The sequence below is a fragment of the Eurypyga helias genome, unplaced genomic scaffold, assembly GCF_000690775.1.
Source record: "Eurypyga helias isolate BGI_N326 unplaced genomic scaffold, ASM69077v1 scaffold6083, whole genome shotgun sequence".
NCBI lineage: Eukaryota > Metazoa > Chordata > Aves > Eurypygiformes > Eurypygidae > Eurypyga > Eurypyga helias.
In genome coordinates, this window is record NW_010239201.1 from 24956 (window position 1) to 39588 (window position 14633).

General features: G+C 38.6%; 1 protein-coding gene across 2 annotated transcripts in view; it reads right to left on the bottom strand.

The window, feature by feature from the left end:
- MLLT4 (myeloid/lymphoid or mixed-lineage leukemia (trithorax homolog, Drosophila); translocated to, 4) overlaps window positions 1-14633 on the bottom strand; it is a 92566-nt gene that overhangs the window by 19450 nt on the left and 58483 nt on the right. The window contains exons 21-24 of one of the 2 annotated variants that reach the window (XM_010148059.1): window positions 2258-2320; window positions 2025-2098; window positions 1392-1510; window positions 165-359 (exon numbers count right to left, since the gene is read on the bottom strand). In XM_010148059.1, coding sequence (XP_010146361.1) covers window positions 165-359; window positions 1392-1510; window positions 2025-2098; window positions 2258-2320 — 451 coding nt within the window. Of the gene's footprint in view, window positions 1-164; window positions 360-1391; window positions 1511-2024; window positions 2099-2254; window positions 2321-14633 lie in introns of both variants that reach the window. The other variant, XM_010148058.1, reaches the window with a different exon arrangement.

Genomic DNA, 14633 nt, shown 5'->3' on the forward strand with positions numbered 1-14633 from the left:
CCTTTGAATAGTTCTAACGAGAGGCTTGCTCCAAATGTTACTACTATGACGGCATTTTAAACTCAATCCGTTTTTAAAAACAATCATCCCCTTTTTGAATTCAACTGCCTCCAAAACTGGTGGAGGAGGCACCCGCCCCTAAAAGGAGGGTAAACCTTACTTACTTGCTACATTGGGACTGGAGCGATGATCAGCTCTGTTCTTCATTAATCTGTCATCCCCTGGCAGCTTCTTTGGTTCGCTGTACTCCGTCCATGGCAGCTGAGGGCTCTCGGGTGACCCATTTTGAGTGGAGTTGTTATACAGCTCAAAACCTTCACTCTTTGGTCGGGGTTTACCTGAGCCACGGCGGTCAAAGACTGTAACAGTTGGACATGTATTTTCCCCCTTTCACTTATATTTAACGACTACCTAGCATACTCCTTTTCAAACCAGAGCTACCCTGCTTTTGTAGTTAAAAATGAACTCCCAGTAAGACCAGTGCTAAAATTTAGAATCTTTACTTCTTCAGCTACACAATCCCATTCTTGTAACAACTATACAGGATTCCTTTGATCTGTATGTTTCAAAAGAGCTTCTGCAAAGGTACCACAGTATTTGGAAAAGCCAAATGTGCTTTACAGAAAAGTCTCTTGCTGGCTCAGAGGCATATGGCATCTGGGATGGTGCTGTGAACTGTGATAATAAGGATTTATTCTTTTAACCCATTCTTTTCTATACTGTTGTGGAAAAGGTCATCCTTTACATAATTATTTCCTTTGTAACATTGATTTACCTAAGACCTGACTATGTCTTTTGGAGTTAGTTCACTGAAGCAGGATAATGTAACACTGGAGAAACATCCAAGAACAACTTTTTATGATCAGACACAGAAACTTAAGGAGACACATTTCAATAGTTCTAGTTTAAAACAATAATTTAAAAAATTCAATGGCAAAACATGTTCCAGGGCCTTCTGTGTCTATTTATTTGTCTCTTAGTGATTACACTGCACTCTCTGGTTACCAGGAAGGCGTATTCTGAGAGGAGGAGAGAGGCTTTTACGAAAGGGATAGAAAAGCCATTTAAGTTACCAACTTTGTATTTGTGATATTCTATTTGTCAAGATAAAAATCACTTCAAAACAGAGCTGCGTTTAAATGCATAATTTAATTTTTTTAAAGGTTCATGGGCAAAGCATTCCTTGATGATTTGAGTAGCATAATTTCAAACAATATTTAAAATCAGATGAACTTTTGATAAGAAAGGAAAAGCTTCTTTTCTGTGCAATTATGCTTCTTCTCTGATTTAATATTTTGGTGATACTTGACAAGCTACTGTGAATTACTCTATTTTCTGCATTCCAAGACTTCTAAAGCTATTCTTGACATAAGTAATGTTAGCATTTTTACCTCTTTGCATCATTGGGGATGGTTGATTCAGCAGGGTTGCCAGACCATGGTAAATTGCTCCTTGTTTTGCTACTTCTAGTGTTACTACAGAACCTGTCCTAGTCATGAGTTCTGCTGCCCTGCAATAAAAGCCAAAGCAAACAAAACAAAATAACATTAGGCACTGTATACTTAGTTCTCCTTATTATCAGCTTATATGCCATGATTTCTCACATTTATTCTAGTTATCTTCTGTTTGACAAAACTCCTTTTTCTGATTAATACTTGAATAACCACTTTGGAAAAAATTAGATGATGATGACTAGAAGATACACTTATTAAACAGACAACACCTACAGGCAAGTACTACTTCCAATTTCTGCAGTTTAAGGTCAGAAGCCAGAATATTAAAAGTTAGAGTTAATTTGCTCACAACTGAAGCCCAAGTGTGTAAAACAAATCTATATAGATAACCCGTATTACATACAGAAAATACTACATGAACAGTTGAACTTCTTAATGATGTTATCCATAGTCAGTTATAGAAAGCCAAGACAAAGCCGAAAGTGCAAAAACCAAGCTTCAGCCCTTCTCAGTGAATTATTACTCTAGCATTTTCCTCATGAAAAGGCACCCAAGGAAAGCATTCCATACCTTTCCTGGGACAGGCCCACCAAACTTCGACCATCCACACTCAGCAACTGATCCCCTGCAGCCAGACGACCATCCTAATTACATATTCAAGAGAAGAAAATTCATATACCAGCACTAACATGATCTAAATTACAACAATTATTCACACATACTAGTAAACAAAGGATTAAAAACTATTTCCAAAGGATCATTCTACCTTTGAACTTGTGATGTTAAAGAGTATTACTAACCACATCTGCAGCACCTCCTTTCACAACAGACTTGACATATATTCCAAGTTTGTCTTGACCAGCACCCTACAGAGAAAGAGGCATTAATTTATGACATTTATATTTGGGTTCTTAAGCATTCCACAAGTGTTAATCAGAATTTTCCATGGCTAGGTAAACCCCTAAGTTCTCATTACTTTTATATATTCCCAAACTTTAAAAAAAAAAAAAATTATACAGAAGAGTTACATTCATCTGAAGTCAAAAGAAAATTTTAAATATTAGGCCCAGTGAACCTGTAAGCATTGTTAGAAGCAAAGAATATTTGGTCTTAATGCAAGCTTAAATAAGAAAATATACACTAAAAATTTTACTTCAGAAGTTTGTTCTAGTCCCCTTCTAATAAGAAATACTTATTTGCAATTATACATGCATGTTATTTTTTATATCTGTATATATTATGTACCAAAAGACTGCATTGTTTCCTATGCAATACCCAAGTGAAATAATGTAAATTTCAGATTACAAGAAAAAGGAATAGAAATGCTTTTACATTCATTAGGACTGTAAAGGAGCAAACAGTGCCTCTAACTTCACAATAAACAAGTAGACATTACAATTAATAAGCCTTTTAGAGCTAACAGAGCCAGTATTTAAGTCTACTGCAAAACCATGCAATTTTATTCATAAAACATCTGCCTCAAAGTATTCTGCTAAATTTTAAAAGGACTGTTAAAAGTGAACTTATTGAGAGACAACCAACAGATTCAAGACATGAGAACATAAGCATCTATTCAAGCCATGCTGTTGCATCATCCACATGCGCCAATTTAAGAGACACCACGCAGATCAGCCTCAATGTTAGTATCACAAACCTTTACAGTGTAATTTCTTATAATGTAAGGCAACTACTTGTGATTTCACTGTCTATCTACTACAGCAAACTGTGCCATTTTACTCTGCAAGTCACTTGGAGGAAGAGCGCTAAGTTCTCAACAGAGTCCAGTTTTTCATGGAACGGCACTGTCTAAAATAAACCTCCAAGTTGCTTTGATACTCAATATGCAGCTTCTGCCTCCCTTCCCCACCCTACCTCATCCAACTCTTCCCCCACCCACCCCGCTTTTGGCAGCAAAAGCATACATTGCTCCGATGAATTCTAATAAAGCAAATAAAAATCAAGGTAGAGATTATTCAGGAATTCCTGTTATAGATCATTTTCTAAGCAGGTGAAGGACCCGATTTTTATTCATTAAATCATGAGTTAATCCCAAATGTTTTCTCAAAAGCCACAAAAAAGGAATTACTTCTGAGTCACATGATCCCAGATTAATATTCTACATGCCCAAATTTTTAATAATTGCGTATGTTGTACCTCAAGAAAAAAAGGAAAAATATGAGATTAATAACTGAAGTAAGGACAATTTCTTTGTCTGGAAAGGCTATAAGGGCAATTTAAAAAAGTTTACTCTTTTTTTTTTTTTTAAAGGCCTCTAAAGAAACATCAAAGTAACTGCAGAGTATTTTTAACTATATACCAAAAAAATTTGTATGAGAAATACAAGCCAGAAGGTAGTCAGATATATTATAGTGCAAAAGGAAACAATGCTTCACAAATCTCTTTTTTTCCCCCCAAGTAACCACGAAGCACATAAGGAAGGATGATCTAGTTGACAGAACACCTAGACTTCCAGGACACACGTGGCAAGATCTCTGACCAGGAGTTCTTCAAGACCTGAAGGTGATACGGCCTTAAAAGGAACTCGTCCTTATACATCAATACTTGGTTCAACAATGGATAGGAAGTTATTTGTATTCACAAGGAATGGAAGTTATCTGAGAAGCCCTAAAGGAATGTGCTGTTCGCCAAGAGCATTAAGAGTTCCAGAAAAAGGGCAAACAAGAATGTAATTCAATTTGCCATAGAAAGTCAAAACCAAGGTTTGGAGAAGGATCATGATGCTGAACAGTAATAGGGGAAAATGCATTTAATTGGTCCAAATGTGAAGTAATGCTCCAACCTTGTAAGGTTGGTCCCCACCAAGGCACTGTCGGCAGAAGCAGTTACCACCTCCCATTGTTGGGAACTGAAAATTCAGATGACTGAGTTTATATAATCTGAAGACACTTGGGGCTGATGCTGTTTTTATACAGTCCTAACTTCAAAGGATGCTAGCAAAAATCTCACCCCCCCTGGGTTCAGTAAATCAAAGATCTGCCTAATACAATCAAAGATTAGGTAAAAACCAGCAAGCTTTTGGAAGAGCATCACCATTTTAAACAGTGCACACATTTATCAATCAATTTATGGCTTGTGACTTTGGCATTCATAAATTACATCAGACACACTATATCCTGACATATCACCTTTCTTATGCTCGATTATGGTTGTTAGTGCCACTAAATGAAGTTAAAACCTTCTGTTTAAACCCGTGATACATGCCCTGGTTTGCAGACAGTGATGAGAGAAACATTTGCAACTGCACAAATATCCATATCATAAGTTTCTAAACTGCCTTTAACTTCTTGAGAAAGATCTTTCTAATCACTGTTTTCCCAGCCATCTTCATGTATCAGCTCAAATAGCTGGAAGCCAACAGAACTAAGAGAAGAACAAACAAAACAAACTGCCATGGTCACCAAACATCTAAAAAGGTCACATGTAGAAAATTTCTTATAATTCTGATTATTCTGAGGTTCAGAGGATGTTCAGAAGCATAGAACAGCTTCCTTGAGAGAACAAACTAAACAGACATTGACTCCTCACCTTAGAAACAATCAAGGAAGTGAAGGTCTATGGGATTATGAGTGGCACAGACTGGATTATTTATCATCTCTCTAATCCACCCACAGATGAAGCTTCCTTTTTCATGCTGTCAGCTAGCATATTTTAAAAAGTTTAAATGAGGGGGAAAAAAAAAAAAAGAGAACATTTTCCATAGGATTTCATAATTAAATTGGGAAACTGCCAGGAACAAGACTGTAGATGCCAAAGTGTAAACATGCACCAAAAAGATCATGGATTCATGGTATTGCCCTTCAAGGGATTTCAGAAAAAAAAAAGATATAGATCTAATACAGGAAATAAATTCTGAAATTACAGAAAGCTAAAAACTAGGAGGAACCATCTTACACTTATCTTGTTATGTTCTTTGGCTAAATACCCCACAGCCGGGGGATACCAGATGGATTTTTTGGTTCCTCTGAGTATAACTGTTCTTATACTCTAAGCTTTACAGTGGTTCTTGGTTACATTTGAAGGAGCTGATGTCTTACTCTCTGTTCCTTCTTTTTTAATGCTTTCACGAAGCCTATACAGTTTGTCAATCCCCTTCCTGTTCTTTTAAGAGAAGTTAGGAGCAGATGTGTTAGCTCCAAGTCATCTCACTTAATACAAACTAATGAATTTTGAAAGCATAAAACATGATTTAAAAATACATCTCCATTCAGATCACATCAAAAATCTTTATCAGCTACCACATCTATTCATGTATTATCGTGACAAATGAGTTCCTTCTCTGCCTGCTTCACATGCCACTTAATATGATTCTCACAACATGTCTGTGCTCTCACTTATGCCTGGAAAACCTCTCAGTAAGCATCCTGGGAGTTAACTCACCTTCCTTCAAGTTTTACCCCAAGCTTCAGTGTAATTTGAACCCAAATTCTTAACTTCTAGTGAAATTAGACCTGTTTCAATACAGTTCCACCTTCCAGGAGACTGCATTAGAAGGAAATGTACAGTTGTTAAGGACAAAAAGGATGTTAACATGTGGTTAGACCTGTATGCTGAACCCCAAATTGAGTGAAATTCTCACACACACCACAGGGTTCAGTTCAGCTGCGTGACAACGTTCCTGAGCTGAACTGCACGAGCATAACACCACCCTGGAGACCTCTGTTGTTCAGGTCTGAATGTTACTGTTACAACACATGGCCAGAGCAGAGAACCACAGGGAGAAAGATTTATACGGAAAATATTAGCTAATCAGAATTAGAAGAACAGTGAATTATGGACTGAAGAAAAGGAATGACATGATTATTTTAAAATTCAGAATACATTAGACCTAAGCTTCAAAATGAGAAACACCTCCATTCTGCTTTTTTTTTTTTTACAATACAGTTAAATATTCCGTACAAAAGAACAGCCCAGATCATAAATACTGCATAAAGCACAGAGAACCAAATTTGAAGGCCAGCAGTGGAGCACCACTTGCACATTTCAGTATTTAAAACCCCAAGTGTACCAAGTTAATTGCAGCGACACTAGCAGTGAACTCGCACAGAGCGTCAGGACAACATCCACCTGCCTGCTCCCACGCTGTCCTCTGCTCGGGCCGGCACAGGCACCACTGCGTCGTGGCAGGTCGACACCGGAGCTGGCTAAGGGCTCAGCCGACCCCCGCCCCCAAATTAAAGTTTTGCTTTCAGACAAATCAGCTTCCTCAAACTGTTGACAGCACAGCAGGACTGCTCACTACCTTACAGGAAAGGGGGGTGCTAGGAGGGGCCTGGACCAGTAAGGAGGTTTGACATTATTCGTGGTAAGCTGTTGTGTCAGCTTCTACCAGGCTGTGGCAACTGTGTACCTGTGCTAACAAACGCACAGCCGTCCGGGGCTAGGAACATACGGTACAAATATCAGATAGGCTTTTCACATCAGACCCCAAACTGAGCTTTTTACTGCCTAGAAACCCAAAAGCTTTAAGAAGCAAAGTAAGAGCCATCTTACTTACTGTTCATCTTTTAAATATAAGATACTGCCCCTGTTTACAGTAACACCTGTGAACTTCCAGTGTGGAAGCTTTCTTTTTAATGAGCAATACAAAAAAAAGACCAGTAGAGCTTGACCTAACAGAGAATATTTCAGTTTAAACACTGCTCAAGTAATTCTCAAACGGGTTAAAACAGCATGACATAAAATAAGCAGTGTTTCTCCGCTGCAGCCTCAGATGCCGCTATTTGGCGACCAGCGTGATTTTTTAACCCAATATTTAAACCATTTCAAAACCCTAAACTCTGTCATAGGTCACCTATTGACTTGTCAAACAGCTCTGAGCAGCGTTTGCAGAGCAACAATATTCTGATGGAAACCAAATCACAAAACAATGGCAAAACCAGAACAGCCACACAGATACAGATCCCCACACACAGAGGCAAACTATAAAAAAAACCCCACCCAACCCCCAAAAAACCCATTTGAAGTCCATCTTCATTTTAAGCTTTTCAGAGCCTACATGGAAAGCGCACCCAAAAGACGCTTCCCAACTTTGCCAAGGCCCCCCATACCCCTCCTACACATAAAAATATTCAAATAATCCTCACTTCAGCAAGGGAAGATGACGAATAGCGTATCTCGAGTTGAAGTAAACACACCCTGTTAAAAAACCCAGAACACTTTACTGATGTAATTACACAATGGGATAAAAATGTTCCCCTTTTTTTCTGGGAAGCTTCATTAGCTCTCCCAGTAAAAATATCAGAAGATTCCTGAAAATAATCTTCTCCATGCTTCAGCTTACTCATCTTTTAAGATGGAGGTACACAGCCAATGCATGTGAGAGGAAAATTATTAGGTCCAGTACTCAGAACAAAGCTATGAGTTTTCATGAGGTGCAATACCCCTATAAAGTTTTTTAATCACCTTACACTTATCATAAGTAGTAATTTAATTTTAAACCAGCAAAATTTTAAAGATACTAACATACTGCACTTGCAAGTTTGGCATGCGCTTAAGTTTAGCCAGAGTATGAGAAATCCTAAACTTGCTGTGACTTACAGGTTGCTGCAGGAATTCTATGACAATGGGGAACATTCTCTCACGCTTAGATGGGATTTTAATAGATCTTCTAATCCTACTTGGGAGGTAAAGGCAAACACAGGACACTTCTGCATACAGAAGTCTGCTTAGAATGGTAACTCAGGTCTTTAACCTAAATCTAAACAAAGAAAAGAACGTATGGGGAAATACCTGTTTAAGTGACCAGACTACCTTGTAAAATGTACATAAACCATGCATACTCCCCCAAGAAACAGAGCAAGACTAAAAGGAGCTACAAGCTAAGAGGATAAGGAAGACACTGAGGTATGAAATGCTATCAATAAATCCAGCAATTAGAACTCATCAGAAGTTCCTATTTCACTTAGATCTGGTTTTATTGCACCGGTGTGGCCGACATACACTGTACAACACTTCCTGTGGGACAGAAGACAGACAGGTAAGCTTTCAGAAAGGAGGATTAGCTTTACTTTTGTCATAGCAGCCCAGTTTTCAACAGTTCTTATCACAGAACAACAATGTGTACAGAAAAATTTTACAAGATGGAGTCTCAAATCACAACCTGAGGATATGAAAAAAACCAAGGAAATAAACCAGAGAGGCTTGTTAAGTTTATTAAGCATTTGGATAATGATGATTGTTGGGAGTTTCACATCGGTATTGTTCATGGGTCACGGGTTGCATTATCTGTGCGAACGTAACTCTTCTTCAGAAATTAAATGAAAACTTCAAATTATTGAAGTGGTACACATTAGGCCCTAGTTTAGACTAAATGTTGTACAACAACATCCAGCTCCGTTCTAAGCTGTAATAACAAGAGACACTTTTTTCTGGTGACTTGTAGTGGCATTGACAAGGGACCTTCTCAAATGTCTGGGTAGACCCTACATATGAACTGACACTGCACCTTCTGCATACAAAGTCTGCACATGAAACAAATACTGCAATTCAGCTCCCAAACACTGTAAAATGTGTAAATATTATAATTCAGCTCCAAAACACTATAATTCATCAGGAAAAGGTTGATGTACCCAAATTAATATCAAGTAACAAACCACACTAAAGACTGAATATTTTAGAAAATACTTATGAAGCTTCCTAAATCAATTCTTTTCAAAGCAAAAAACTCTGACCTGTTAGAAGAAACTAAAATTGCAAACTATATCCCCAAACCACCATAAATACTCAAACAGCAGAGGACTTCATGAACAAGAAGGAAGTAGCTTAGACGTGTAAGCGAAGTTGCAGTAGTTCTCATTTGTTTCTGAGGATGCTTTATCATTCCTGCATCACGCGGAATAAGAAAAAGAGCGAAGCCCCCAGTACCTTTGCAATATCAACAGGACTTAATCTCAACATACAACCGAAGACCGCAGAGCAAAGCACAGTTAACCAGCTAGAACTTCAGCAAGAGCTTTCAGCTCTTTCAAAAAATGCTCCACCTCTCTGAGGAACGAATTCAGACAGACTGGTGCCAACAACAAAAGTGGCCATCATTAAAATCTCACCTGAGACACAACAACTTTTTATTTTTTCCTAGTAACGTGTATAATATAAATGACATTGATAGACATACATGTTTTTTATAAGTACACATCCCTATTAATTCAGAAAAAGTACTGAAGTACTTAAATTTGGGAAATTAACAAGTAACAAAAGCTCTGTAAACTTTAATTTATAAATGTCTTCTAAATAAGCAGTAGGACAACTAAAAAAACACAAGCTAGTATTTCAGGACACATCACCACATATAAAGGAATATAGTAAATAATTTACTGAATAAATGAACAAATTAATTGACTGAATGACTTTCCTGAAGGGCCTGAAATACAAGAAAAGTTCTGAAATCTCATGCAACTATGGCAATCGTCAAAATTAAAGAGCAATTCTGGCACCTCTGGTCAGTGTAACTTCAATCGCTAGAATGCTGATGCTGTGAGAGTCACAGCCCTGGCGGGGGGGAGGGTGTGGGTGGGGGGGCGGCGTGCAGAAGGAAAAACAGGACTCCAACACTAGATTCCCTCCCTGAATAATCACCTGGAAGGTGAATAAAGTAACAACCCTCCCAAACATAAGGGGTTTTTATGGGATTTCCAGTCTTCAAGTCACACAGACTGCAACCTCAAAAAAAACCCTGGAAATCCAGTGGGACCAGGAAGATGGAAAGAAAATAAAGTTGATGCAATATAGCAAAGTCTGTCACATATTTAATGTATCAAAAGACAAAAAATACCAAAAATATGCTCAGCTAACTAAGATTTATGGCAGACAAAGGTATGCAAACATTTCCTGTTTGTTGTCCAAGTGGGCATTTGCCTCTTCTAAGCCTGGTGCAATTCTCTACTTGACTACGAAAATTCTGTGACATTAAAGAAGCCAAAGGGCTGAGTTGGATAATGCAATCTCACCTCAGCTTCTGAGATAGCCTAACAAGAAATGTCATTTTCCATCACATGTGTTTATCATCTGGGCCGTCTCTTAAGGAACACAGTGTGCAGTAGTCCATACTTGTTTTCACAGTGTTATTTTGCAGGCCCCTCCTTGCTCTAACAGGACGCTGCCCAAAATTCTGCATTTGCTGCAAAACTTACTGCTGACAACTATAGAAACAGAAGAGGAGGCAGCACTAAAGAAAAAAAAAAGTTACAGCCACTTCAATGGAGTAATCAGATCAATAAGGAAAAGAACAAGATAAACTATGCTGATCTGAAAAAAACCCCACTATTCCTACATCAGGAGGATGTAAAACTGAGGATGTACATGACTACAGTAGTACTGACTTAATAAAAATGACAGAATAAAGGAAAATATTTAAGGAGAACAGATTTTACTGCTGTGTCACAAGGTAAGTTTTTTAACACTTCCTTGTCAATAGCACACAGAAGAAAATCTGGCTCACGCCCATTACACAAGCCATAAAATCGGTGCATGCCATGGAGGGCGACTGTATGGAAAGTAGCAGCCTGAAGAACAGGAACGTCAGCTAGAGTCTTCCTAATGGCAACACCCCAGCTGGCCCACGAGCCGGTGACTCAGTCACCACAGCAGCGTTAAAAACGGGCAGAAGAAATCCCACCTGCTCCTCCCTCCCACGTGGTATTTGCCAGGACAAGCAGGCGTTAGGGCATGGTGGAAACAGCAGGCAGCTCCGTCCAGCGAGCATCGACACGCGGCTGGGTTCCCAGGCAAGCCACCCAGGCCTCGCTGCCAGCGGCGCGACAGGCTGGAGCCGCCAAGACACCGTGCAGCCCCGCCAGCACCCCAGTACAAAGGTATTGGAGGGGGAATGAAGGTCCATCCACCTGTTGACAAGGGGATAATCCCTTACCAGTTTATCTGCTCACATCCTCAAAGATCACGCCCCGCAGCTCGCCTAGGTGGGTCAAGAACTAGCTGTACTTTCTGAGAGGTTAGCAACATTCTCGCAGTTGTAGTAGATCTGTAAGATGACCTAGTTATTTCGATGCCCATCATGAGAATTGAAACTATGAAAGCTATTACAAAACCACTTTCCCAGTTGTTAGGAATGACAGCAAAATTGTAGCATTAAATAATTAAGGAAAAACTATGTATCTACAAAACTTATCTGCAGGTAGGGCACCTAACCAAACCGGTAATGCTCCAGACGACGGTAAGGTCTTGTCATTACTTGTCCTAAACCCTCACTTGCCCATACCTGCTTAGCTTCAAATACTTTGTTTATCGCTCCAGTAAAACTGGAGTGATGAAGAGCTTCCAATAAAGACCGGCAGAATCATGTTTGATGAAAGAGAAAAATTACACTTCAAAACCAAGTTTTTTTTAAATGTCACACGCCTTAAAAACTACTTCTATTTACACAAACTGCAAGAGATGTTTCAATACTGATTTGAAGATTTCTGGCTTAAATAGATAAATATTTAAATGATTTCAAGCTTCACATAAATAGTAATATGAAAAAGTAGTCCTGAATTGAAGGTATTCTTCACTCTCCGATTACAGTTTGACTGAATCCACAAGAAAAAGTGTCCTACAGTTACCAACCTTTTCAAAGTAATATTCTAATTTAGAGTGAATACTCAGATACCAAGACTACATGTCAAAACACTCCACTGGTTCACATAAACCATTGGAGATTTTAAAAAAATTACTTTTAAGACTTCCTTGGATTTTTCATAAGTATGCAAACATTAAAAAATATCTACATTATTAAAATGAAATACCACATATGTGTATGTATATACATACACAAACATACCTTGCTGAAATATCAGGACCTGGTATCTCTCGTTACATTTCAAGGATGACACTGTTTCCCCAAATCAGTCTTTTTTGTTAAGCTTCTGTTGCATGTTATAAAAACGAGACAGTTCAAAAACAGAACAAATCCCTGGAACTAAAATGTCTTTAAATAAAGCAGGACAGAAATGTAGCTACCAAGCCTGATACCAGCCACCAGGTCTGAAGTCTTTTATCTGCCTATGCCCAGAGTAGATTTTACTGATGTTTATCAAGGCCAGTACTCTGATTCCAGGCTTTTAAGTTTACACAGAAGATCTCTCAAAGTTTTTTATAAACATCCTGAAAGGCAAGTTTATGCAACAGAATCAAGTCTCAGTCTGACTTCCCTGGCAAGTAATTAGTTTTAGAAGCATGTAAATAACCCAAGCTTGTAAGCATTTGAAAGAATACCAGTTTACTAAACTATACAGCCAGTTTACAAATGTACTCACTAGGAGGCAAAAGCAAAGGATTCTGATCACCCAAACACTCACATTCCCTAAAGCCGCATGCATTTTGTAGGTTGTTTCTGGATGAGTACATATTTATCTACTTCTGTACAACTCACTGAACTACCTGCTGTCAGCCCAGAGGAATGAGAAAGACCAACTTCGTAGCTACTGGTCCCAACCCCACTGAGGACAAACTCCTCTAGACCTGAAGATCAGAAAAAAACCACTTTGTCAGAGGAAGTGAAGGCCTTGGCTGCCTCAAGACCAACATAAAGAAAATTTGGAAACATTTGGAAATCTATCAATGTTTGACAAAATACTTCATAGCATGCTCTATATAATTTCCAAATATACATGAGGCGAACCAGCCTACCGTATGTGAAACTGGTCTGTTAGTTGTGGCTACAGCTGCTGTGAGTCACGTCGTACCCTGACTTAAAAAGCATCTTAAAACTGACCCATGCTCCACGTATGTAAACTTCTGTTCTCCTGTCTCAAATTCTCTTCCACGGTAGGCAGGAAAAAAAACAACTATCTTTGGAACCGGACAAACCACAGTCAGAAGTGGGCAAAATTTCCAATTAAACAAAACAGGCAGTGGAGATTCAAACGGTGGTGACAATCAACATTGTTCACAGGCACAGAAACATCAAGCATTTAACAACTGTGAAGAATCTTGTTGTAGCTTTAAGTTGCATTGGGTGGGAAAACAGATGAAAAGTAAGTGTCTTACTACTATTCAAAGAGAAAAAAGCTAGACTGCAAGTAGTACAATATCATGGGACTCCGAAGCATCCAACAACCTAGAAACTTTACATCCAGTATATCCAGAAGCTCTATTTACCAAGAGCTTCAAAAGGAGTAAAGAGAGAGGACCAAAGAATTTTGTTTTCTCTTGTTACTTATTACTTCTTCATAAAATAACATTTTCAATTGAGATAGACTTCTATACAAAGCCAGCAAGTAAACACCCTCCATCTTCCTAAAGAGTGCTTCTCTCAGGGGATAAAAAACTAAAGAACCCAGGGTGTTCTGTAAGGGACTTCCTGACACAGCATTAATAGAATACACCGTACTGCAGTCTTTGTGTATGTAGATTTCTGTATTTAGAAAAAAAAGTACTCAGAAACTTTAATAAGGCAATTAGATAAACACGGAAAGCAGACATGCGGATACAAACAGCTGCAGTGTCTTCTGTGCTAGGCAGAAGCACATCAGTTTTGTAACACGTGATTTCTTCTACAAGTGCTTTTAAAGGGTATCATCTTTGATGAAAACCAAAGCAACTAAATGAACCAGCTAAAGCAACTGCCCTGAAGTCTCCTAATGAGACCAGAATCACGTACGCAAATTTTCCTACTTAACTGTACTTTACTCTTGCTCTCATGAAACAGGAAAAGTGGTAAGTGAATGGAAAATGTTTCATATACAACATTTGTAAAAGTTTTATTCATTAGTCTTCCTTAACCTTCCTGAACAGGAAGCCTCTTTTATTATTATAAATGCTGCAACTTAAGATTCATCTGATACTCTAGAAATACATAAAGTACTCTTATTTCCTCTTTTGTTTCAAAGGAAAAATCTTTCATTGAGCTCAAGGAAAATATATTGCTTGAACTCTATTTCCCCAAACAAGGGTTAAGTTTTCAGTGTATGTCTGCTATAAACAGTGACACACTAAGGGCTGTTCAGAGTTAGGTACCAATCTACAAGTTGTACTGCAGATTCTGTGACAGTCCTCCCTGCGAGACAACTCTGAACTAATGCCTCAGCTTCATCAGGTCTGTGGACAGGACCTTACAGGCAAGAAATGCTGGGCAATCTGTTTTGGAAAAAACCCCACCCTGTAACTCCGCAGCTTTTCGAAGAAATGGCTCTTGGCTCTACAGCTAAGGATGAGTTACAACTG